Raw genomic sequence first — 20,332 nt, forward strand, 5'->3', positions numbered from 1 at the left:
GGGGGTGCACAGGGTCATGGGCCGGAGGTCGGTCATGAGCCGGAATGCTGGAGAGCACACAATGGTAACAACCATTAGCTTCAATTAAGCGTTAACTGAGTAACAGACTGACAGACAGATTCTGAAGATAACAGCCGGTACAAACATAAAATGCAATCTGGCAGAAGATAACTGGGCCTGCACAATCTGTGTGATGGCCATTCGGCAAGTGGCTCCCAGTTGGCCAAGTTCGCTCCATTACGTTGCCGCAAATTACAAGCTGCAAGGAATCCCCGGAGGGCCTTCGATAAAAGGTGCTGAAAAGACCATCAACTGCTTAAAATGTAATCAGAGTTTCGGCCACGAAATAGATACACTCGTACACCCCCAACCCATATCTTATCACTTTGACATGCGCCCAAGGCTTTGAGAGTGAATCACGGTCAACGTTTTTGGGCAAAACAACTCATCCGGTCAAGTGCTGGGTCATTTAACCCCAGAATGGATAGCCTGGGCGCCATCCTTCTGATTTTGTTCGTCCTCAGCTTTCTGCTATTTCTGTTGCGCGTGAGTAGAGACACTCCTGGCGAGGCGGTTGCCCACGAAATACAGTTGAACCATCAAGTATCCAATTACAGGTGCTGCTGATTACCTGTCGCTCCTACACCATGTCGCAGCGCCTCAAAGGGGAGAACGGTAAGTGAATCCAGCGGGGCTTCGGGAATCTGGGAATCCGATGAGAGCAAACATAAATATTTGCGTTAGTTAGGGCCACTGAACCCATTCTCGAGATGACACACAAAAGGAGAGTCCCAAGTTCTTGGCTGCCATAAATCATGGCCGACATTAATATATATTTATGTGTGTTGGGTGTACCTATAGATATAAATCTATTTATGCACATTTATCATATTGCTCATTAGATAAATTGCGAGAATGAAACAGAAAACAAAGCCCTGGCTAGGCTCACCTTATCAGCTAATGATTACAAAGCAAATATGTGTGTTTTTTTCGATTTTATTATGGTATCTGTCCCATGTCTGCCTGGGCCGTCGATTCGGTAGCCAGTACTTCTTGTTAGTTTGGTTCGTCAGTCGGTACTGTCGAGCAGGAGTGTTCCTCCATTCCTCAAAAATCGAGTATCGAAATCGAAAACCGCTAAAGCCCCCACCTTAATCAGAACAAATAGTCATTAAAAATATGGCACCTGTCATCAACGGCACGGCCAGCACTATTTCGAGTACACTTGCTCCGTTGTTGAATACAACAGCTCACTACAATACCACCCGGGAGGTACTTAATACTACATTGATCCCTTCTCCAATTGTTCCAACCATCTCCTCCGGAACGTGGAACAATGGCGGTTACGGATGGAGTGGAGTGTACTACTACTGGTATCCCAGTTACATCCTCTACATTGTGCTGGTCTTCATGTTTGTCATCGCCTTTCCCCTGGCCGTGATCATGGTAAGCTGATCCAGACAACTGGTTGTTCCTTATCCTGCTAACGGTTCCCGTATATTCTCCTGAAGAGCTCGGCAAAGCGCAAGCGTGAAGCAGCTGCCAGAAATCTTGCCCAGCAAAGACAACGAGGTAAAGTGGACTTTGTGACTTGTCAATGGTTTTGTACTTTTTATTTCGGGGACCCACATGTAGAAACTAAATAACCTGTTTAAGTGCTTCGAGGAAACCCAAATTAATCAGTCCCAGGTAGAGGTAGTAACAGTTCAGTTTGAGCAGCTCCCATCGTTCACGGAGCCTCAGCCAAAATATACCCGACGAGCCGGATGCAGTTTTCTGGGCTCGCTGTTCGGCATATGACGATTGAACACAACACTTGGACATTACCCAGAAGGCGGTCATCCGGTTCTGGGTGCGTAGTGTGGACTCAATGCCACGGATCAGGTCGTTTGTCTTGAGGATGAGCAGCATCTGTCGGTCTACTTGCTCCAGCACATCGGATATGTGTGGCAGCACTAGCGAGGTATTGTTTTGCAGTGTGTTTTTCTACAAAATAAGGAAGTACGTTATTTCGAAATAGGTTAGAGCTTGAACAGGATATGACATACCTCATCTTTGGAATACTTGACTTTGGTGAGTCCTTGCATGACCGTTTCCCAAGGCCGCCCCGTCACCATGCAGGCAAACAGACCATACAGATCTCCCTGAACGGATGAGTTAGAAATTAAAAAGGATTTCAATAGGCGTACTCCAAAGAACCCACCTTGATTCCCAGTTGCTCGCTATGCAGTCGCATGGCCTTGCGGTCCACGTTGAGGATACTCAGCCAGAGCTTAGAATAATCATATCGAAACTTGTCTGTCAGATTGGCATACAGTCCATGGTCTAGCAGGACTATCTCCATACCGTCCTGCGGCGTCCGACGCACCAAAATGTTTCCCGGATGCGGGTCGCTGTGCACAAATCCAGTTCTGAAAATCATCTCGGAGTACAGCTGTCCAATTCGATTCGCCACCGCAAAGGTATCGATCTTATTTTTCCGAATATAGTCCAAGTCCGTCACATGGCCACCTTCCAGATACTCCATAACCAAGACGCGAGAAGAGCTTAGTTTCCAATAGATCTTAGGCACCCGCAACCATGAGAATTTCTCGAACTGCTTGGCCACTTTCTCGGCATTGCGTCCTTCGTTCAGAAAGTCAAGCTCAATGGGTAGATTCTTCTTGGACTCCTCCACCAACCAGTGGATCTTGAAGTCGGGGAATATTCGCGCCAGAACATTGACCGCCATCTCCATGGTTTTCATGTCTACCCGAGAGTTTCCTTTCACGTACGGATGTTGCACTTTTACGGCCACCACCTCTCCGGTCTTCAGACGCGCCTTGTGCACTTGAGCTAGAGAGGCGGTTCCCAGCGGCTCCTGCTCGAAGCTGTCAAAGATGTCCTCCGGATTGCAGCGCAGATCCTGCCGAATTACCTTGTACAGATCTTCAATAGGATTTTGTGGTGCATTCGAGTGCAGAACCTTCATTGTCTGAACGAACTCCTTGGGTAAAAGGTATTCCAGAGCACCGATGTGTTGACCCACTTTAATGTAGACGCCTTTGTTGGTGCAGATCAGCTCCAGTAACTTTTCAGCCGCAATTTTGTGAACACGACTCTTTTCCGCCTTGTACTCCGGTGTTGTCTTGTCCCATTCCCTGTAGTAAAGTTCCCGCTTGTAGGTGAGCGCCACGTCTACGACGGCGGCGGCGGATCGGGAAAGCCGCACGATGCCCAGCGAGTTGGGATCGTAGTCATTGGTATGCAGACTCCAGCCGGCAGAGGCCAAGCCAGCGCCGAGTACGCCGTAGCCCAGAAAGCGCCGCAACAGCATCTCCTCTGCAAAACGAAAAGAAATGGAGTGGTGAGACTTCTGGGCAGCAGTTGATTAATCGCTCCGGCAGCCAGCTCGGTGAAGTGTGTAAAGCACATCGAGCCATCGTCGCTAATTAACCTTGACTGAGCACGGACTTTCACCTTCGCTTAGCGCGCACTTTGTGGTTTAGTTCAAGGGGATCTTCTAATTCACGCTTGTCTTTGGCCCTGTGCGATTTAAGTGGCTACTTAAACGGTTTTCCACCGACTAAAACCTGTTGCATCTTCGTTTAGGCAGCAGCCAAACAATTTATTTACATATTGCTTGAACAGTGCACCTTAACTTTCACCTCGACGATTTGGCTATCGCCATTATGTAAACATGAATGAAGGTGAGACTGCGGCAGGTGGCAATCACTACCAATAGTTTCACTTACTCGGTTCTGTGCGCTTCAGGCGGTGCTGTGCTTCAACGACAGCGTAGGTGTTATAATAACCAACGTTTGTGATTAAATTCAAGAATGACGTCACAACCGTAGTCAGCTGTTCTAACAGTCATGTTAACTGTTAACAGACATGCGTTAACAGATGTTATGTAAAGAGGTTTAAAATAACGCGGTTAGTTCAAATAACTGATATTGGCTTAAAATAAAAATTAAATAACCATAATTTTAGCTTTCAATTAAAAATTGATATATCATACGTTAATTTCCTGCTCAGCCCGTCGCCAAATGGAAATTCAAGTCACAAACAACAACTGCAACGGCAGCTCCGGAAGTTCTGGCGGAGCCGATCCTGCTTGCGGAAATGCCCAGGATATCACAGTTCTACCCAAGACCCTGGATCTGCCGCCCAGTTATGATGAAGCAGCCTTTAGTGACCGAAAGCAGGACAGCACCTTGACCATTGCCACCTGTCTGGAGGCCAGTAACCCGAATCTGGCTGCAGGAGGCACCAACGAACCTCCTCCGGTCTACGAGGCAAATGTAACAACCACGACTACCACCACTTTCTTGGTGAATGGACAGCCTCCAGTGCTGTAACTCAGTTTTCAATTTTAATGTTTTACATGTATTGATTTCTTATGTATAAATATGTACAGATGTGAAATAATATAAAGTAAATACTTAAATGCTTCGACTTTTATAACTTTAAACGAAAAACTAAACTGAACATAAACTAACATTTCAAAATTTCAGATAGGGTAGGTCCCCAGCGCCCGTATGGATCCTTAGGCAGAATAAAAATATTGTCGCACCACGAATATCCCAAGACCCGAGATTCCACAATCTTTTTAAACGCTGGATTTTCCCCCATTAAGTCTCTGTAGTTGTCATTGGATACGACTGCCGCATCCATCTCATATGCCAGCTGCAATATAAAGCTAGGGAATGGAGTTTAAAAGTTATTAGATTCAAATAGAACAAATTAAAAGTATGGTTAGCTCACCGATCATCGTAACTGATGGACATCTGGCCATGTATGTTTTTGCACGGAGTAAAAACAATCTTGCCCTCCTTGTGCAGCTGATCAAGTAACTCTGGATTTGAGGATTTACTGGCGTTTCTCCGAAACAATGGCATTACAGCCTTGACATTGTGCCCCATTTTGTCAAAGTAATCGATACAGATTTTGATACCCTCGCTCGAGAATATGCTCGATCTGCCATGGCTATGTGGTACAATATTAAGGTTATTATATTGAAATAAAAACTTTGAATAAAACTTACGCAAAGGCCACATTGCTTCCATCAATTATGACGGCTCGTTTATTGGACTTTGGGGCGTCAGCAGTTTGACTTTCATGAGCCGCGGGATTGTAAGTGTTGCTATTATAATCACCTAGTTTTTTCTTCTCGGACTTTGTAAAAAGACTATCATTCATACGAGTTCTGACTTTCTTGGGCGGCGTTTTATTGGTAGAACTTCTCCTCTTCCTTCCGATTCTCTTCTCGCTTTGGTTCCCGGACGACAATGGAATGAAATCTTCAACCACAATAGAGTCATCCACAACAATCACAGCTTGGTTAGCATCTTTGACTATTGTTTTAGGATCTGTTAAGGTGTCACTACTGTCATCCAAAACAATACAAGAGGAGTTTACTTCTTCCTGAGGGTCCCCATCGCTTCTGGGAGAATAGATAACTTTGTTGTCTGTTTTTGCCTTTAGACGCAGAGTGGCTTCACGGCACTTATCTTCGACATACTTCAAATCTTTGAAGATTTGTTCGCTTGTACTTGGTTGTTCATCCTCTATGTTTATTGAAGCGTTTGAATCGTCTATCAATACACAGTCATCATCACTGCTCAGTATTTCCTCTATACTCTCCTCATCTTCTAAAGTGTTATTCACATTTCCTAATAGATTTTGACTTCCCTAAAAATTGAGGAGTAAACATTAGTAAGATTCAAATCTAAAGGGATTCAATTACCTTTTTCTGTTGGTAAAATGTTGGTAGGGGCAATGATGTTTGTTTTGCCGGCGACTTTTTTTGAAAGTTTAATTTCTTACGAGTGCGAGAGTTTTGTACTTGGTACTTCTTTTTTATTGAGCTCAATAGCTTCGAAATCAGTTCACGATTAATATCGTTTTTTCCATTTTGATTCTTTTGAAGCCTTTTTGTTTTTTTCTGTAAGTATGAAATAAAAAAATGTGAATCATAGCTTTTAATGTGCAATTTCTTTGTATCTTACCCTATTTTTTCGTCTTTTAACCTTATTAGACTGCGCCGGCATTGTTGGTTGTGTAGAGGTTGATGGTCCCTAAACGAAATAAAATAAACAATTAGTGTACAAAAAATTAAATAATAAGTGTACTGAAAAGCAAGCCAGTGGTTGCTTTTCGTCCTTCTTTAAGTTTTCTTATTTGTTAGTAAAACATACAGGGTTTTAAATGATTTACATCGAATTTATTATGAGCTGGAGTGTTTACAGGGCTTACGTATATATCTAGGCGTACACACTAACTAGGAAAGTGATTTTGATTACATCCGACTTAAATGTAAAAATATATTGATTTCGCTAGAGCGCGGCAAACGAGGTATAACGGCCAGCAAATGTACAACTCAACAGCAGTGAACAAAGCAGCCCTTCGCATCCCGATCCATCCAACCCCTGGCCGCCACTGCAACCTACTTTTGCTGCTTTAGTTCGCTGATCTCGGTGCGAATATTGGCACGTGCCAACTCCTCGTACTTATCCCGATACTCGTCCGTAGCATAGATACAGGGTATCAGTAGCAACGTCTCCAGCACCTTGATTCGCATGGCCTTGTAGTTGGCATCATCGAGATTAGCATACTCGGAGCGCAATAGAGTTGTGTAGTTTTTATACTCCTCCGGCGGGGCCCTATAATGGATGTCAAACATATGAGGTAAGACTCAGCTTGATTTGAAAATACTCACGCTAGCACCACAAGATCCACATCTTGCAATAAATTTGCTTCCTCGTCGTGATCCCAGGTCAGTTCGTTGTCGGGGGATTTTCGTCCCAGCAGATTGCACACGAGACTTTTGGCGTGGTCCTGTTTCAAAAAGGATTAGGCGCCACCAAAAATATTTATGTCACTTCTACTCACGTCTTCGATGACGGCATCGTTACAGAATTCCTCAAACACCTCACAGTTCTGCTCCGCGCAGCTGCGATTCCCATCGAAATGGTAGTACTGGAAAAAGGCGGCCAGTACGATGTTTGGATTCTTGACGCTAGCCAGGTGTGTCACCTTGCGCTGCATCATCTCCTGCCAATTGTGGTAGGCGCGCGATGGGCTTTTGGCACTTAGGTGCTCCTGAATGCGGGAATACCATTCCTTTGCAACCTGCTCCGGAACATCGTGGTGGGCGCAAGCCTTCTGCCAGATCGTCTCCATCCTGGGTGGGTTCTTTTCACTAATTTGGCCACTGGGATAAGTGCACTAATAGGTTTTTTCTGGAACTTTTCACTTTTCACTGTCTGCTGAAAATGTTGGATGACGGGTATTAGGCGCTGGGCTCTGGCGTTTGCGCACTGCAACAGTTGCCCCAAGCCACCAAAACCCCGATTTGCGCGGTGGAGAGACGAAACTGCGCCGTAAAAAACGCGGAACCGAAAGAAAACACTTTTTGCCTATTTTTTATGGTTCATTGTTAGACACTTACCTCCGTAGGTGGGTTGGAAGCATCGTCTTTTTCAGTCAACAGGCGCAGAATCTTTGTAGCTGCTTCAGAAGCTTTTCCCTTCTTGTGCCAGAGCTTCTTTTTATTATTTTTCTTCTTCTCAGCTCTACTTTTTTTGTTTTTCATGTTGTCGGTCTTGTTTCTTGCATTCGACCCTCTCGAAACTTGCTTTAATTTTGCATTCGAATTCCAAATAGCAACAGCTGATCAGTCGCGTGCACAATGTTTTCTTATGAATAGAGATGGTAGAACGCAAAACGCGGGAATCTCGATAACTTTACAATTTAGTTAAGTTTATTCATTGCTTAAATAATAGTTATAAACCAACACCTATTACTTTCTAACATGTTTTAAAAATTTAAATACTATAATTTTTTTAAATTAAAAACTGTACAAGACTAGTTGCACTGACTATCGAATGCAAGCGATATCTTCCAAAACTCATCCCTGATTTGCATCGGACGACAACAAATTATTGCCGAATTCATAAACAATAAGGCTACGCTTAAATGGATACGCTTTGAAGGACGCTTAAAGTCCCTGGGTCAATCATGACAGCTTGCGTTTTATGCCAGGATAGCACCGACGCCATCTTCAACCTATGTTCCGAAGAGGGCGTCCGGCTTAACATAAGGGACATCATATCCAAGCACTTTTCATTTTTTGAAGTAAGTTGCACGACATATTCGTAAATACTTCATAGTAAGAGATTCACTATCCTTTTTTTAGTTGCCTAGTACAGGCAGCGATGTGGAGGCTATTTGTCGGCCGTGCTGGACATGCGTCACCAGCTTCGACGAACTGTACCAAAAGGTATTTAAGCTGCATCAGATGGGCGGTGACGCGAAAAGCGTTCCCATCGTGTTTTGTGGGGAATCGGAGCCTATCAATCCACTGTTCACCCTGGAAGTGGATGCCCTAGCCGAGGGATTTTTCGCTCCCAACGAAGTGAAAGTGGAGGTGAACGAATTGGAACCCCTCCCAAAACTGGAACTCCTCGAAGACCCCGTTGATACAGAATCCAAGTCAGGCAACAAGCGGACCAGATCTCAAGCGGAGTGCCCCTCACAACCAAAGCGTCGCATTAAAAACGAACAGCCCGTGGACAGTGAATCGGATGTTCCATTATCGGTGTATCTGGAGACAGCTCCGCTCAGAAGAAGCACTAGGCGTGGACGGCCACCCAAGGCCAAACCAGAACCACCCCCTTCTTCGCCCAAAAAGGAGTGCCTTTCAGAAGAAGAGCCTGAAAACGATATGAATGACACAGAATTTGAGCCGCCGGAAGCTGTTTTGGGTACCGATGACAGTAGCCCTTCCAGCAGCGACAGCAGTGGCGAAGATTCGGATAACAGCCTGCCAGACATTGAGCCAGAGGAACGGTATGCTGAGATTCCCAAGCGGGTTGTAGTCAAACCCAAGAAGTATAGAAAACGTGAAAAGCCGCTTGTTCCGCCTGTACGAATGAGTCGTGCGGAGATCGAGCGACGAAAGCAGCAACAGGACGAATATGATGAGGTTATTCTGGGATTTTTCAAGAAGCTTCCCTGTTCCATTTGCAATCTTCTTGTGCAGAATTTTGGCGACATGCGACGACATCTGCGCATGTCCCACAACATTGAGTCGGGATATATCATGTGCTGCGGAAGGAAGTTCCACTTACGCAAAGGGCTGGCGGAACATGTGATGGTACACAGGAACCCAGATCACTTTATGTGCTCGCAGTGCGGGCGGGTGTTCCCAGACTCGCGAGCTTTGGAAGTACACGAGCAGACGCACATAAATCCCGAGGTGAAAACGGAACCCAAGGACAAACCCATTTACCAGTGCGATAAGTGCCCAAAGAGTTTTATCACCAAGGCGGCCATCGAGTACCACAGAATCTCCAAACATGTGCCCAAGTCCGAGTTCAAGTATTCCTGTCCAGAGTGCAATAAGAAGTAACTAAACCACACCTTTGTTCTAATAATTTTCCAACTAAACCGATCCCTTTTCAGAATACCCACTGAGCGAAAATTAAAGGAGCACATGCGGTACATGCACGACCCCGAATCGGCTATCATCTGCGATAAGTGCGGCAAGACACTGCGTTCCCAAACGACTCTCAAGAAACATCACGAATTGGAACATTCCGACGTACCGCGACGTAAACCCGATCCCGTGCAATGCGAGATTTGTGGCACCTGGCTGCGGCATCTCTCTGGACTGAAACAGCATATGAACACGGTCCACGAGCCGCCGGGTGGCGAGCACCGTTGTCACATATGCAACAAGACCTCCACTAACTCCAGAGCCCTCAAGAGGCACATCTACCACAACCACCTCTGCGAGCGCAAGTTCAAGTGCGGTATGTGTGACAAGGCCTTCAAGCGCCCACAGGATTTAAGGGTAAGTCAGACAAGAAACTAATCCTAACATCAGACATTTAAACATAATCATCCCAAAGGAACACACTTCCACGCACACCGGTGAGGTGCTTTATACCTGTCCCAACTGCCCCATGACCTTCTTTTCCAACGCTAACATGTACAAACATCGCCAACGGCTCCACCGTGCCGAATGGGAGGCGGACCGAAAGAAACCGCTGCCGCCGAACATAATGAAAATTTCACAGGGCGCTACCACAGCGATGAAGAAGCGCCAGACCAGCAGCGGCGTGTTCCCACAGTCGGAACAGAAGCAATAGCATTTCCCCATTTACAACATCTAGTAGATAAATCATTGTCAACCATTATTATTAACTCGCACTTAACGCAGATAAGTTAGGCCATAAATAACTAGACATGAAAATATTTACATCGATTTGGGCTTCTGGTATCTTATCTAGCTATCTAATTGTCGTCCTGCGGTATCCGTATGGCTTCGCACATGCCCTCTTCCCGGTGGATGCTTGCCCAGTGCTGGGCGAGATCCCGGCTGATGGCTTTCCGGAAAACCATGCAAGAGATGTGCGGAAGTTTCTCAAAACGCACTCTTAGCAGGCCCAGCTTGGCCAACGCATAGCGCCAGTTTTTCATTAGGTGGGCGTTTTTACCCACATGCTGGGAGTCTGGATGCACAATAACAAGTATGCCTTCGGGCAGGAGGAGGTCGTAGGCCTTTCGACAGCATTCCAGCCGTTGTTCGGCACTGGGCATGTATTCCAACAAAAGACTGAAAATTACGCACTCGTAGTGCTTCGCAGGCAGCCTCCTGACACTCCCCTCTACCAGTTCAGGCTCTTCTAGTCCGGGCTCTATTTCTACTTTTAAAAAATCCGCTTGGAGGACATCCGCTGTGGCCGGACAAAGATCCAGGGCTGTGACCTCCAGATGCGGGGTGCTAGCGAAGGGGTTGAAACAGCTGCCCACGTCCAGCACACGTAGTCTGTCCGGCGGCTCCTCCATCCATTGGCACTCCACGTCGCCCAACTGTCCTTCTGTCCTGTAGGATTCGAGTAAACGTTGCTCGCGTTGTCGCTTCTGTAGATAAATTCCCTCGGTGAAGAAGTATTTCGTGATATAGTCAATGGCCCACTTTATGCGACTGCGCGCCTGCAGCTCCACGTTCTCGTTGTTGGTCTCCCATATGGCCGCCAGTTGCCGCATGGCCTTGGCGTACTCCGCCAATCGGCTGCCGTTCTGAGGACTTGTGTGCTCCTGCCACGCCGCTGCAGCTCCATGTTCCTTCGTCAGCTGCCGTAAACTTTCATGGCAGCTTTTTATAATATTAGCCAGACGTTGATGCTCTTCCGTGGCCATTTTCAGAAATTATGATTGGATCGGATTGTTTATCCCAATTGGTAGCTTTTAACAGGAATGTTTAGTGGGACCAGAAAATAAACACAAAAACGTGCGGAACTTTTACTTCTGTTAAATTCTGTTAATTCTTGTTAAATTCTGTTAAATCCGCGGGCGTTGCCACAATTTCGCCAGTTTTAAGTGTTGCAAAGATCGGAAAACAGTGTTTGAAATATACAACAGAAAGTATATACAGAAATCTAATAGGATTTTCGCAATCGTCCTGTTCAAATTGGAATCGCTGCCAACTGTGAAACGGAGGCGTAAACAAAAACAATGAAGCTGGAAGAGCTGCTAACAAAAGGATCGTCCTCGCCGCCGGAGGACGACGACGAGGACGAGAAGGTGGAGCCGAAGCCCCAAAAGACCAGCAGCGAAGGGGAGGGGGCAGAGAACGCCGAGGATGCTAACGAGGATGCTGGTGAAAAGGAAGGCGCGGGAGGAAAAAAGAAAGGCACCCGAAAAAAACGCTCCCTAAACTGGGAGGAGGCTGAGCGGGGGCTGCTGCTGGAGGTCATCAAGTCGAAGGTGGCCTTCGTGGAGAACCGCAGTGTGGACGCCAAGAGCATAAAAGCTAAGCGCCTGGCTTGGTCCCAGATCACCAAGCAGTAAGTTGCGCAATGCCTACGCATCGAAACAAGGGTATAGATAATTTATTCCATCTCTGCAGGTTTAATGCCCTGAACTTCCGGCACAGGCTCCTTGAGCAGATTCAAGTGCAGTGGCGCAGCATGAAAAATTCTGCAAAGCGGGAGCATCAACAGAAGCACCCAAAATCGGATGCGCTGGAGGGCATGCGCATGATCGAGTTCATGGAGGAGATGCAGAAGGATCCGGTCAGCTCCCGCAGCCAGACTCGAGCCAACACGAATGGTGCGATTAAAAAGGAGCTTCTCGATATTGACGAGGACGAGGATATGCCCTTGGCCGCATTGCCCAACTCCACAAATGCCAGCGAGGATACGTTGCAGACCTCCACTATTGCCATACCGTCGCCCCCACCGTCGACTGCTGGAGGAGATGGAGACTCTCAACAGGAAGGTGCTCCCGCCGCCCAGCAGCCCGCACAGCGTCGAAAACGGGCCAAGGCCAAGCCATCACCGTTGGGTCTTAAAACCGAAGCCTCCGCCGAAACGGGTGAAGAGAACGAAAAGGTATCACCTCCACAGCGAAAACGACGGCAAAGAAATGTAAGTTTTGGGATTTAAATAGCTTACCACACCAGTATATAACTATAATCCCTCATTTTATAGCTTTCCCAGGCCCAGTCACTGCTCTCCGACGAAAACGAAGCTTCCAATAGCGTTGCCCCATCCAACACGTTTTCCCTAGCTGCCACAACAGCGGTGGAGGCCAGTAACCAGTCTGTGGAGCTCGTCAGCACTGCAGAACTCGAGCAAAAGTACAGACAGGAATTGTTTAAGCTGCTCAAGCAAGCCCGCCTGGCCGAGATCGACTATGCCCGGAGGGAGCACGAGCAGAAACTGCGTTTTGAGCAGATGGAGCAGGATATCAAACTGGCCTACTACCGACAAGAGCAGGACCTGAAGCTGAGGCACATGCGGGAGGAGCATGACATTCGGCTGCGGCAGCAACGTCGGGAGCATGAAGCGCGTCTGGGTGTCTACGCCTCGAAGGGAAGTGGACTGAATGAAAACGGCAACGGGAGCATACAGGAGCAGGGCTCCTCGTCGAAGTGCAATGCCAAAGTGGACTACAACAATGTTCATGAAATCGGACAGGCGCCTTTGGGGACACCACCGTCGACTAATGCAGAAGGGGCGCTGGCCGCCTGCAATTAGGATGCAGATGCAAATGCTAATAAAGCAAGAACACAATACGAATTGCCAGAAATTAGGGTGTAAGAGCATGTAGAGGAATCATCAACAGTACTTTAAAATTTAGCTTGAAATACGTTTAGCGAAATGTAGACCATCCGAAGCCCAAGGATGTGAAGGCAAATACGAATACGAATACTCATAGACAGACTCAAGTTGCCACAAGTGGCAGGCGGCGTACCGATTCCGCTTGCCACAAGAAATGGACTGTTGTTTTTTGTGCATTTCTGCACCACACCACGAACTCACAGACATTGCATTTTTCAAGAAATTAGTATTATATATTTGTATCTATATATTTTAAGAAGAAATCTAAACTCGAACTACGGACGAAAAGAGAAAAATCAATTTAAACCGCGGTTGTGTCGTCAAACAAAAACGAACAAACAAAATACAATACTCAAGCACAGACTCTGAATAAGTTCCCCATTTTGCAAAATTGCAAATCTACTCCTCAGTCAGTATTCTCAATGGCCACTGTATTATTTTGATATATATATATTGATTATTTTTAGTTTAAGGCTTTTTTTTACACATACTTACCATTTATACATAGGGTGCATACATATATATGCCATAAATGTAAATCATTGTATGTTTTTTCATACATTAACGAGAATCTTTTGTAATTCTTGTAATCATAAGTTACTGTACGTCGTGTTGTAAAGCGCTGTAATATCCTGTCACTTGCTTCAGCTTATTAAATGGTATAATTCTGCCGAGAGCAAGGTAAAATTAAACCATTAGATAATTAAATACAAATATACATAGCGTGTAAACAGTTGGTGGTTAGTGTGTTTGATATTAGAAATGGAACTTTATATTATTTTTAAATGATCACAGCGAGCTACACTCTTAAATTCAAGTCGTAATGAAAATTTTACGTTTTGTCAGTATTTTTAGGCGTTTTACACATTCGTAACGTACAAAAAGAACACTTTTTTTATAGAAACGATTTTAATTAAAAAATAGTTTTGACCGTTTTTCTTTGGAGAAACTATTGGCCAAAATTTTAGAATGGGTTTCGATACTACTTTGGATACAGTGGAAAATGCTCGTTTTACATATATCTATTCTCCACTTATTAGTCGGATGCTAAAGGATCACAAGCTGATCTTCAAGGACTATGAGCTAACGAGCATCATAATGGTTTTTCACAAATTCGTCCTTGCTAATGGACCCCGTGCCAAATTCATGACGAAGCTGCAGCTGGCGAATATGTTGGGATTCATTTTTGAACTCGATGACATGGAAATTGTCTCTGTTATTGTAGACCGGATTTGTCATTCTGAAAGCTCTCCATATCCCGATTATACACCCGAAAAGTATTGTAATGTGGAATCATTTTTGCACCTTTTCAAGGTATACTTCAGTAGAGATCTACAGCTAAAGATGGAGTTTGCTTTTTCGGTTGGTATAAAATAAATGTATTTAGCTCTTACATACACAATTTTAATATCTTTAGGTTTATGATCGCGGAGATAAGGGCCAGCTGAATAGCGAAGAAGTCGGACATTTTGTTTCAAAATATTTTGATAACGTCGACGAAGAAGAGGCCCAGGAGCTCCGATTGGTTTTATATTTATTTCATTCTATTTTAGTTTTAAAATTATAAAGAATTTTTTGTAGGACATGAAGGTGTTAATAATGCAAAAATTTGATCTGGATAAGGACACTTTTATACAGGCCGAGGAATACTACGATGTGGTGACGCGGCAGCCTAGATTACTGGAATTTCTTGGTCAAATATATCCATCGAATCCTAAGATGGAGGTCATAGCGGTATGCTCAAATATTTTGTCCTGGTTTGATGACTCTCCAAATCCACGGATAATTTCGAAAACAGAATCGAACTAAGGATTGTCTACAAAATTACCAATATGATTGCAATAATAATAAATTTCTCAACTGTGATATACTTTTTCTGTTCATTTATTCAAAAAAATCATAAATTGAGTTTTTTTTTTTAGACTAATAAAATCAAAAATATTATTTTGAATGCAAAACCATTTAAAGTTTCGCGGGAATTAAATGGTGATAAAGTGTGACCGTATAGTCAAAAATAACTATCGATAATTAAGAAAATTAAAAACACATCGTTTCTATCGATGTTTCGCACCTCTAGTGAGCCACTCACACAAACAACCAGAGAGCAGCCGGTCCAGCGGAAAAGTTTCTAGAACGTCAAACTAGGCAATACAGCGGTTAAAAAATAAAACAAACAAATACAACAGTTTAATAAAATATATAAATATATAAAGTACAGGTGAGCGAAGAATCAGCTTTGAAAGCCAGTCTTAAATGACTCTGTTGTAAGACTGACCTGGAACCTACAATACAATTGGACAGAGATCTACCATGGCTACTCTCTTCCATTTATATTACCATTGGAGCAACTATGTATGTCGTGGTTAAAGGTCTTCAGGCCCAGACCGACCGGTTCCTTCGATTTGCAGGAAAATCAATTTAATTTACCCCGTATCGATCAAGCAAGAGTTTTCCCCCCACCCCCACTGCAAACATGTGTTTTTGGTCACGTAACTGTTATAATTTTCCTCGATTTTCTCTGGCCCATAGGGAGATACACACGCAGTAGGGAATGCATCTGTATATATGTCTCATGTGGTCCCCTATATACCTCCTACCAAGTAAATATATGGATATCGCAGTTTGTAAACATTACAATTACTATACTATATGGTATATAGCTGTGCAGATAAAGTTTATTGTACAATTAGTTAGTCTGTGCCAGAAATGGCAATCAGACTGGTGACATGAAAGGGAGGGGCGCCTCCCCCAGAAAAAAACAATTGGGGGCAAGTGGTTCTTTTCGCGCTTATCAAAAGCCCCTCTCTGCGCAGCTCCCTCTATCACACCCGTCCCAGCTCTTTTATTTGCCGGCGTTTCGGGCACATCGCTCTCATTCTTGAAAACGCTCTCGTCCCGAAAACATCGCACCGAAAATAACAATAATAAAGCACAGGCGAGGTGAGCGGGCGAAGGTGTAGTCCCCTAGAATTTCAAAAAAACTACGCAGTTCGTTTATTTAATCCCAGACACTTCGAATAGCGCGTGGTCAGCGTGTTTACCAACTTACATAATTCTATTAATAGGCCAATATATTCCAATAGTCCGGCATATAGCCGGCAAATTTTGGCAACGACCTTACTGCGTCGCCGGCGCCTTAACTTATTTGCTTATCAGCCGATTAGAATTTCGTGATAGAAGTGTTTGGTTACGAATTAGAGCAGAGACCTACGACAACCTTGAGAACCCAGTAGGCCACAGGAAAATATCTATATTTTTTTTAAAGAAAATATACCTATTTGTGGAATTTTCCTATCGATGTCTGGAACGTTCCATTTGACAGTTGCATCAGCATTTGTTTAACCATTTCTACCTACTTTTCTTTTCCAGAAACCCAAAGCATTTGTCAAGGAAACGTGTTCAATTACAAACCAAACAAACAAACAAACAACCCCAAACAACCAATCAACCAAAAACACAAAAATATTCAAAAAGTGATAAGAAAATAAATCGAGCAGAGCAGAGCAGAAAAAAAAGAGCTCCTGCCAAGTGAGTGAAGTGACCCTTTGATTGCGCTATGTCCGCCGGTTCGCGTAATAAACACTCAAAGTTCCGTAACGATGACCAACTCGATATAAGCAAGGAAGAATTCGGCCGGATCAAGGAGGCCCTTGGCCAGGAGGAGTTCCGCAAGCTCTTCTTCGAATACGTGGAGGAGATCCAGGACCCAGCCAACCGAAAGATCTACGAGGAGGAGATCACTCAACTGGAAAAGGAGCGCGGCGTCGAGGTGCGCTTCATTCATCCGCAGCCCGGATTCGTGGTGAAGACTTCGTTGGATGGGGAGCTAAAATGCTTCATTAACATCGCCAGCTCGCCGGAGGTCGAGGCGCCGCACAACGAGGTGGCCATCAATCCAGAGAATGGCAATCGCGGACTCAGCTGGTACATTCCCATGGCCCAAACGGCCTCCAGGGACGATGCCGATGCCAAGAACAACCACTGCAAGGTGTTCGACGTGGTCTTCCATCCGGACGCCCTGCACCTGGCCAAGCGGAATTCACAGTTCCGCAAGTGCCTCATCGACACGGCGCTGGACGCAGTCGAACGCGAGTACCAGGTTAGCCTAGACCGCGCCAATCTTAAGTTCCCCAAGCTGGACTACAAGGGCATCGCCCGTCCCACTGTGATACGCAAGCTTGCCGAGAATCCAACGGCAGAGCAGCTGGAGCCGCACCCCCTGCAGAACATTTATCCCACAGCGCCGCCCACCTCCAATCCGGAACCTCGAGTCCTTCCCATGAAAACGAAATCAGCCCCAGTGCCGGAATTCACGATCCCCAGGTACTCGATCAAACACAGTCATGACGTGGATCTGTCGGAGTATACGGACGAGCTGGACGCCAAGCTGCACGTGACGGTGCCGCGTAACTTGGTTGTGGAAATCGAGCTGCCACTTCTCCGCTCCACGGCCGAGTGTCAGCTGGACGTCACCTCCAAGTCAGTGTATTTGTTAAGCGAGAAGCCTGGTGCCAAATATCGCCTAAAGACAGACCTGCCCTTCACCGTGGACGACAAGGCCGGTAGCGCCCGATTCGATACCGATCTTCGCCGGCTGAGCATTACGCTGCCCGTGGTCCGAACCAGCGTCCCGCAGCAGCGCGAGATGCACGACACCCTGCGCCATTTCACCCGTGAGGACAGCGGCGTGGAACTGCATTCCAATAGCGAGTCTCCCGTTGAGGAGGAGGAGGCCGATGCCGACCTCAGCGACTCCAAAGCTGATACTTCTGAAACTGGTGAGTGCCGGGAGAATATCATTTTCGGTTCAGAGGCATTAATGTCATCTCTTCCAGTAACGCCAACTGCCACGCCAGTGCATACTGCCCCTACACCGTTCCTTAAGAATTCCGTGAAATACCTGTTGCCCGGAAAGTTCGACTGCAACGTCCTGGACAACGTGATGGCCTTTGTACTGCATGTGCCCAACGTGCAGCCCGATTCCATCGAACAGCTGAGAGACCAACGAAGCCTCCACATACAGTTCGCAACCATCGGCAGTGGTTACTACCCCACCCACTATGCTTTCTACGTGGAGTTGCCTGCCGACGAGGACGGCGGCTCGGCCATCGAGAACGTAGAGGCAGAGGCCTGGGACAACAACGTGGTGCTGAAACTGTGTCTCAGCTCCCAGAGCAAGAGCCCGATCCGCTATCTGGCCGGCCTGGACGCCACGGATCTCAACGAGTACCCAGTGCACGGTCAGTATACCGTGAAAAGCAAACGCAAGGATGGACAGACCGCTGAGAGTGCTCCGTTGGACGTGAAGTTTGATCACAACAAGGAATCTTTGAAGGTTACCATTCGCCCAGTGCCCAGTGCCACGGAGGAAGACGAAGTGGAGGAGCAGCACGAGGAAAGCCACGAGGAGCATCAGCCACATGCTCAGAACAAAAAGCCAAGCAAAAAGCAGCGCAAGCGAAACAAGAAGGAGCGCTCCCTATCCGAGTCGGCTTGCGAGGACATCGTACAGGCGCAGCACATCGAGAACCCGGCACCGCCGGCTAAGAGCTTCTTGAAGCTGCCACAGCGTAAGCAGCGCAGCTACTCGGAATGCAATGACAGCAGCGTAGGAAGCGGAGGTTCCCATCGGGGGATCCTAAAGCGATTCAGTCGCTACGGCCCAAGGCCCTCGATGTCGGACAGCTGCTCCTCCATCGACGACTGTTCGTCATCGTACTCTTGCTCTGTGGACGCCTCTGGGGCCTCGCTGTTCTCGCAATCGTTCGGAGGCATTCCCGAGGAAGATCGATCCGATGCTGGACTGTCGGAAAGCTGCAAGAAGACTGTTAGATTTAATGATCACATCATGAAGCAAGTGTTCCGGTAAGTGCCTAAAATAAGACCCCTTTATGAAGGGTAATTGAAAAATTTGGATGATTTGCAGACTCGACTCGAGCATCCTGGGCCAACGCAAAAAGAACCAGAAGCGGCGCGATCTCAAGCTGCGGGCCCAGCAGCGTCGTCTCAGCGAAGGCGATTCCGTGGATTACGAGGAGAGCCGTGGCGATGCCCTCAAGGTGAGTTGGTCTTGATTGGGCAGATCGCGGTGCTGATTTTGTAATTGAGCGAATAATCCGCCTTGTTGGGGAGGTTCTAATTCTGTTAGCTTTTTAATTGAATTAGTGGCCTTCAGCGAAATTCAACAGTTGGGCTTGATTCGCATCATTCCAGACACAAATATTGACCAACTCATTGTTTGTGGAGGGTGCATTTCACATCTTAACTTTAAATAGATCCGATAATATTAGAATGTTGTGAAAATTGATTCAAGTACGTTAATTGATATGCAGTTTAGTTTGAGATGGAAGTGGAATATTTTTGAATTTGCGCAACAGATAATATAATTTTTTTTATTTCTTAAACAGCCACAAGGAAAAGGGTCCAACAAGGGCAACAAACTTCACGACAGCGGGCTGGATCTGACCGGAACAGCAGCTGCCCACAGCGATGTGGATGGGAAGAACGCCATGATGTTTGAAATGGATGAAGATGATGTTATGTAAAACCATAAATATATTGATATTTTTTTTGAGTGTTTTAGAGGCAAGTTTTCAAGATTTTAAAGACCTACCTATACATTAGTTATTGCTAAAAATTATAGTGTTTTTTTCTTAATATTTATACCGCAATTGGGTTTGTAATCAGGCGAATTGCTCAATTGGAAGTATATACACAAAATTTGTATTTAGGCAACGCAAATCAGGGCTAAAACATAAATCAAAATGATCACTACTTCATCTACTAATTGTTATATAATTCGGTTATTCATTGAAATTGTTAAAAGGAACGATTAAATCATACGCTGAACTGAACTCCCTATAATATAATTATACATATATTCATACTCATTCGTATGCGAAATCCCGTAGATGTCTTTGAAGTCGAAAACTATAAGTTTTAAGCACACACATTGTATTCATTTATTATCGGCATGCTCATGGCCCATGGCTCACATAACAATCACAATCGCAACAGAATAATCTTAAATAATAACAATAGTTAACAATTCCTCTAGTATTATACACACAACTGAATCACCGGAATCACCGCATAGGTATTCTCGTAAGCTATGTACATGTTTAGAAACACCGGCCGAAGCTATGAATGTAATTTTAACTTTTGTAAAAAAACGAAAAGTTGAAATATATATACACCCCTATGTGAATGATGCTTGT

The 20,332-nt window shown here is 45.5% G+C and overlaps 9 protein-coding genes across 13 annotated transcripts; 5 read left to right on the forward strand and 4 right to left on the reverse strand.

Annotated features, from left to right (window-relative positions):
* Nucleotides 1–59: 59 nt before the first annotated feature.
* LOC108133186 (uncharacterized) lies at nt 60–4,429 on the forward strand. Of its 2 annotated transcripts, none has more exons than XM_017253001.3 (3): nt 60–546; nt 618–675; nt 4,018–4,429. In XM_017253001.3, exons 1-3 carry the CDS (start codon nt 481–483, stop codon nt 4,338–4,340), a joined length of 447 nt encoding a protein of 148 aa, XP_017108490.2. In that variant the 5' UTR covers nt 60–480; the 3' UTR covers nt 4,341–4,429. The 2 variants fall into 2 exon arrangements, with proteins under 2 accessions (XP_017108490.2, XP_017108489.2); XM_017253000.3 differs by lacking the exons at nt 60–546; nt 618–675 and adding exons at nt 1,039–1,446; nt 1,512–1,572.
* On the reverse strand, nt 1,579–3,882 carry Adck1 (aarF domain containing kinase 1). 2 transcript variants are annotated; one of them, XM_070278990.1, is made up of 4 exons: nt 3,735–3,882; nt 2,204–3,319; nt 2,049–2,144; nt 1,579–1,986 (listed from the first exon to the last, which is right to left on the reverse strand). In XM_070278990.1, exons 2-4 carry the CDS (start codon nt 3,314–3,316, stop codon nt 1,639–1,641), a joined length of 1,557 nt encoding a protein of 518 aa, XP_070135091.1. In that variant the 5' UTR covers nt 3,317–3,319; nt 3,735–3,882; the 3' UTR covers nt 1,579–1,638. The 2 variants fall into 2 exon arrangements, with proteins under 2 accessions (XP_070135091.1, XP_070135092.1); XM_070278991.1 differs by lacking the exon at nt 3,735–3,882 and adding an exon at nt 3,437–3,653 and having other exon boundaries at nt 2,204–3,321.
* LOC108133185 (uncharacterized) lies at nt 4,418–7,666 on the reverse strand. Its single transcript, XM_017252999.3, has 6 exons — nt 7,433–7,666; nt 5,991–6,059; nt 5,729–5,926; nt 5,027–5,673; nt 4,747–4,968; nt 4,418–4,681 (listed from the first exon to the last, which is right to left on the reverse strand). The coding sequence occupies exons 1-6, from the start codon at nt 7,574–7,576 to the stop codon at nt 4,477–4,479; spliced, it is 1,485 nt and encodes a 494-aa protein (XP_017108488.3). The 5' UTR covers nt 7,577–7,666; the 3' UTR covers nt 4,418–4,476.
* LOC108133187 (uncharacterized) lies at nt 6,184–7,379 on the reverse strand. The gene is made up of 3 exons (XM_017253004.3): nt 6,874–7,379; nt 6,701–6,819; nt 6,184–6,644 (listed from the first exon to the last, which is right to left on the reverse strand). The coding sequence occupies exons 1-3, from the start codon at nt 7,162–7,164 to the stop codon at nt 6,428–6,430; spliced, it is 627 nt and encodes a 208-aa protein (XP_017108493.2). The 5' UTR covers nt 7,165–7,379; the 3' UTR covers nt 6,184–6,427.
* A 201-nt stretch (nt 7,667–7,867) lies between the features above and the next one.
* LOC108133167 (transcription factor grauzone) lies at nt 7,868–10,240 on the forward strand. Its single transcript, XM_017252977.3, has 4 exons — nt 7,868–8,118; nt 8,180–9,390; nt 9,448–9,838; nt 9,897–10,240. The coding sequence occupies exons 1-4, from the start codon at nt 8,002–8,004 to the stop codon at nt 10,134–10,136; spliced, it is 1,959 nt and encodes a 652-aa protein (XP_017108466.2). The 5' UTR covers nt 7,868–8,001; the 3' UTR covers nt 10,137–10,240.
* On the reverse strand, nt 10,161–11,278 carry Samtor (S-adenosylmethionine sensor upstream of TORC1). Its single transcript, XM_017252979.2, has one exon. The coding sequence runs from the start codon at nt 11,188–11,190 to the stop codon at nt 10,282–10,284; it is 909 nt and encodes a 302-aa protein (XP_017108468.2). The 5' UTR covers nt 11,191–11,278; the 3' UTR covers nt 10,161–10,281.
* A 96-nt stretch (nt 11,279–11,374) lies between these two features.
* LOC108133170 (uncharacterized) lies at nt 11,375–14,293 on the forward strand. Of its 2 annotated transcripts, XR_011442505.1 has the most exons (4): nt 11,375–11,837; nt 11,900–12,419; nt 12,483–13,796; nt 14,156–14,293. XR_011442505.1 is itself a non-coding variant. In XM_070278992.1 (3 exons), the coding sequence occupies exons 1-3, from the start codon at nt 11,506–11,508 to the stop codon at nt 13,029–13,031; spliced, it is 1,401 nt and encodes a 466-aa protein (XP_070135093.1). In that variant the 5' UTR covers nt 11,375–11,505; the 3' UTR covers nt 13,032–13,800. The 2 variants fall into 2 exon arrangements, 1 of the variants encoding a protein (XP_070135093.1); XM_070278992.1 differs by lacking the exon at nt 14,156–14,293 and having other exon boundaries at nt 12,483–13,800.
* LOC108133172 (calaxin) lies at nt 13,913–14,968 on the forward strand. The gene is made up of 3 exons (XM_017252980.3): nt 13,913–14,477; nt 14,533–14,640; nt 14,697–14,968. Exons 1-3 carry the CDS (start codon nt 14,085–14,087, stop codon nt 14,922–14,924), a joined length of 729 nt encoding a protein of 242 aa, XP_017108469.1. The 5' UTR covers nt 13,913–14,084; the 3' UTR covers nt 14,925–14,968.
* Nucleotides 14,969–15,197: 229 nt separating this feature from the next.
* Nop17l (Nop17 like) lies at nt 15,198–20,322 on the forward strand. 2 transcript variants are annotated; one of them, XM_017252907.3, is made up of 5 exons: nt 15,198–15,333; nt 16,485–17,893; nt 17,951–18,980; nt 19,042–19,174; nt 19,523–20,322. In XM_017252907.3, exons 2-5 carry the CDS (start codon nt 16,672–16,674, stop codon nt 19,658–19,660), a joined length of 2,523 nt encoding a protein of 840 aa, XP_017108396.2. In that variant the 5' UTR covers nt 15,198–15,333; nt 16,485–16,671; the 3' UTR covers nt 19,661–20,322. The 2 variants fall into 2 exon arrangements, with proteins under 2 accessions (XP_017108396.2, XP_017108397.2); XM_017252908.3 differs by lacking the exon at nt 15,198–15,333 and adding an exon at nt 15,997–16,055.
* The last annotated feature ends 10 nt before the right edge of the window (nt 20,323–20,332 follow it).

This window comes from Drosophila bipectinata, chromosome 2R (genome assembly GCF_030179905.1).
Source record: "Drosophila bipectinata strain 14024-0381.07 chromosome 2R, DbipHiC1v2, whole genome shotgun sequence".
Classification (NCBI taxonomy): Eukaryota; Metazoa; Arthropoda; class Insecta; order Diptera; family Drosophilidae; genus Drosophila; species Drosophila bipectinata.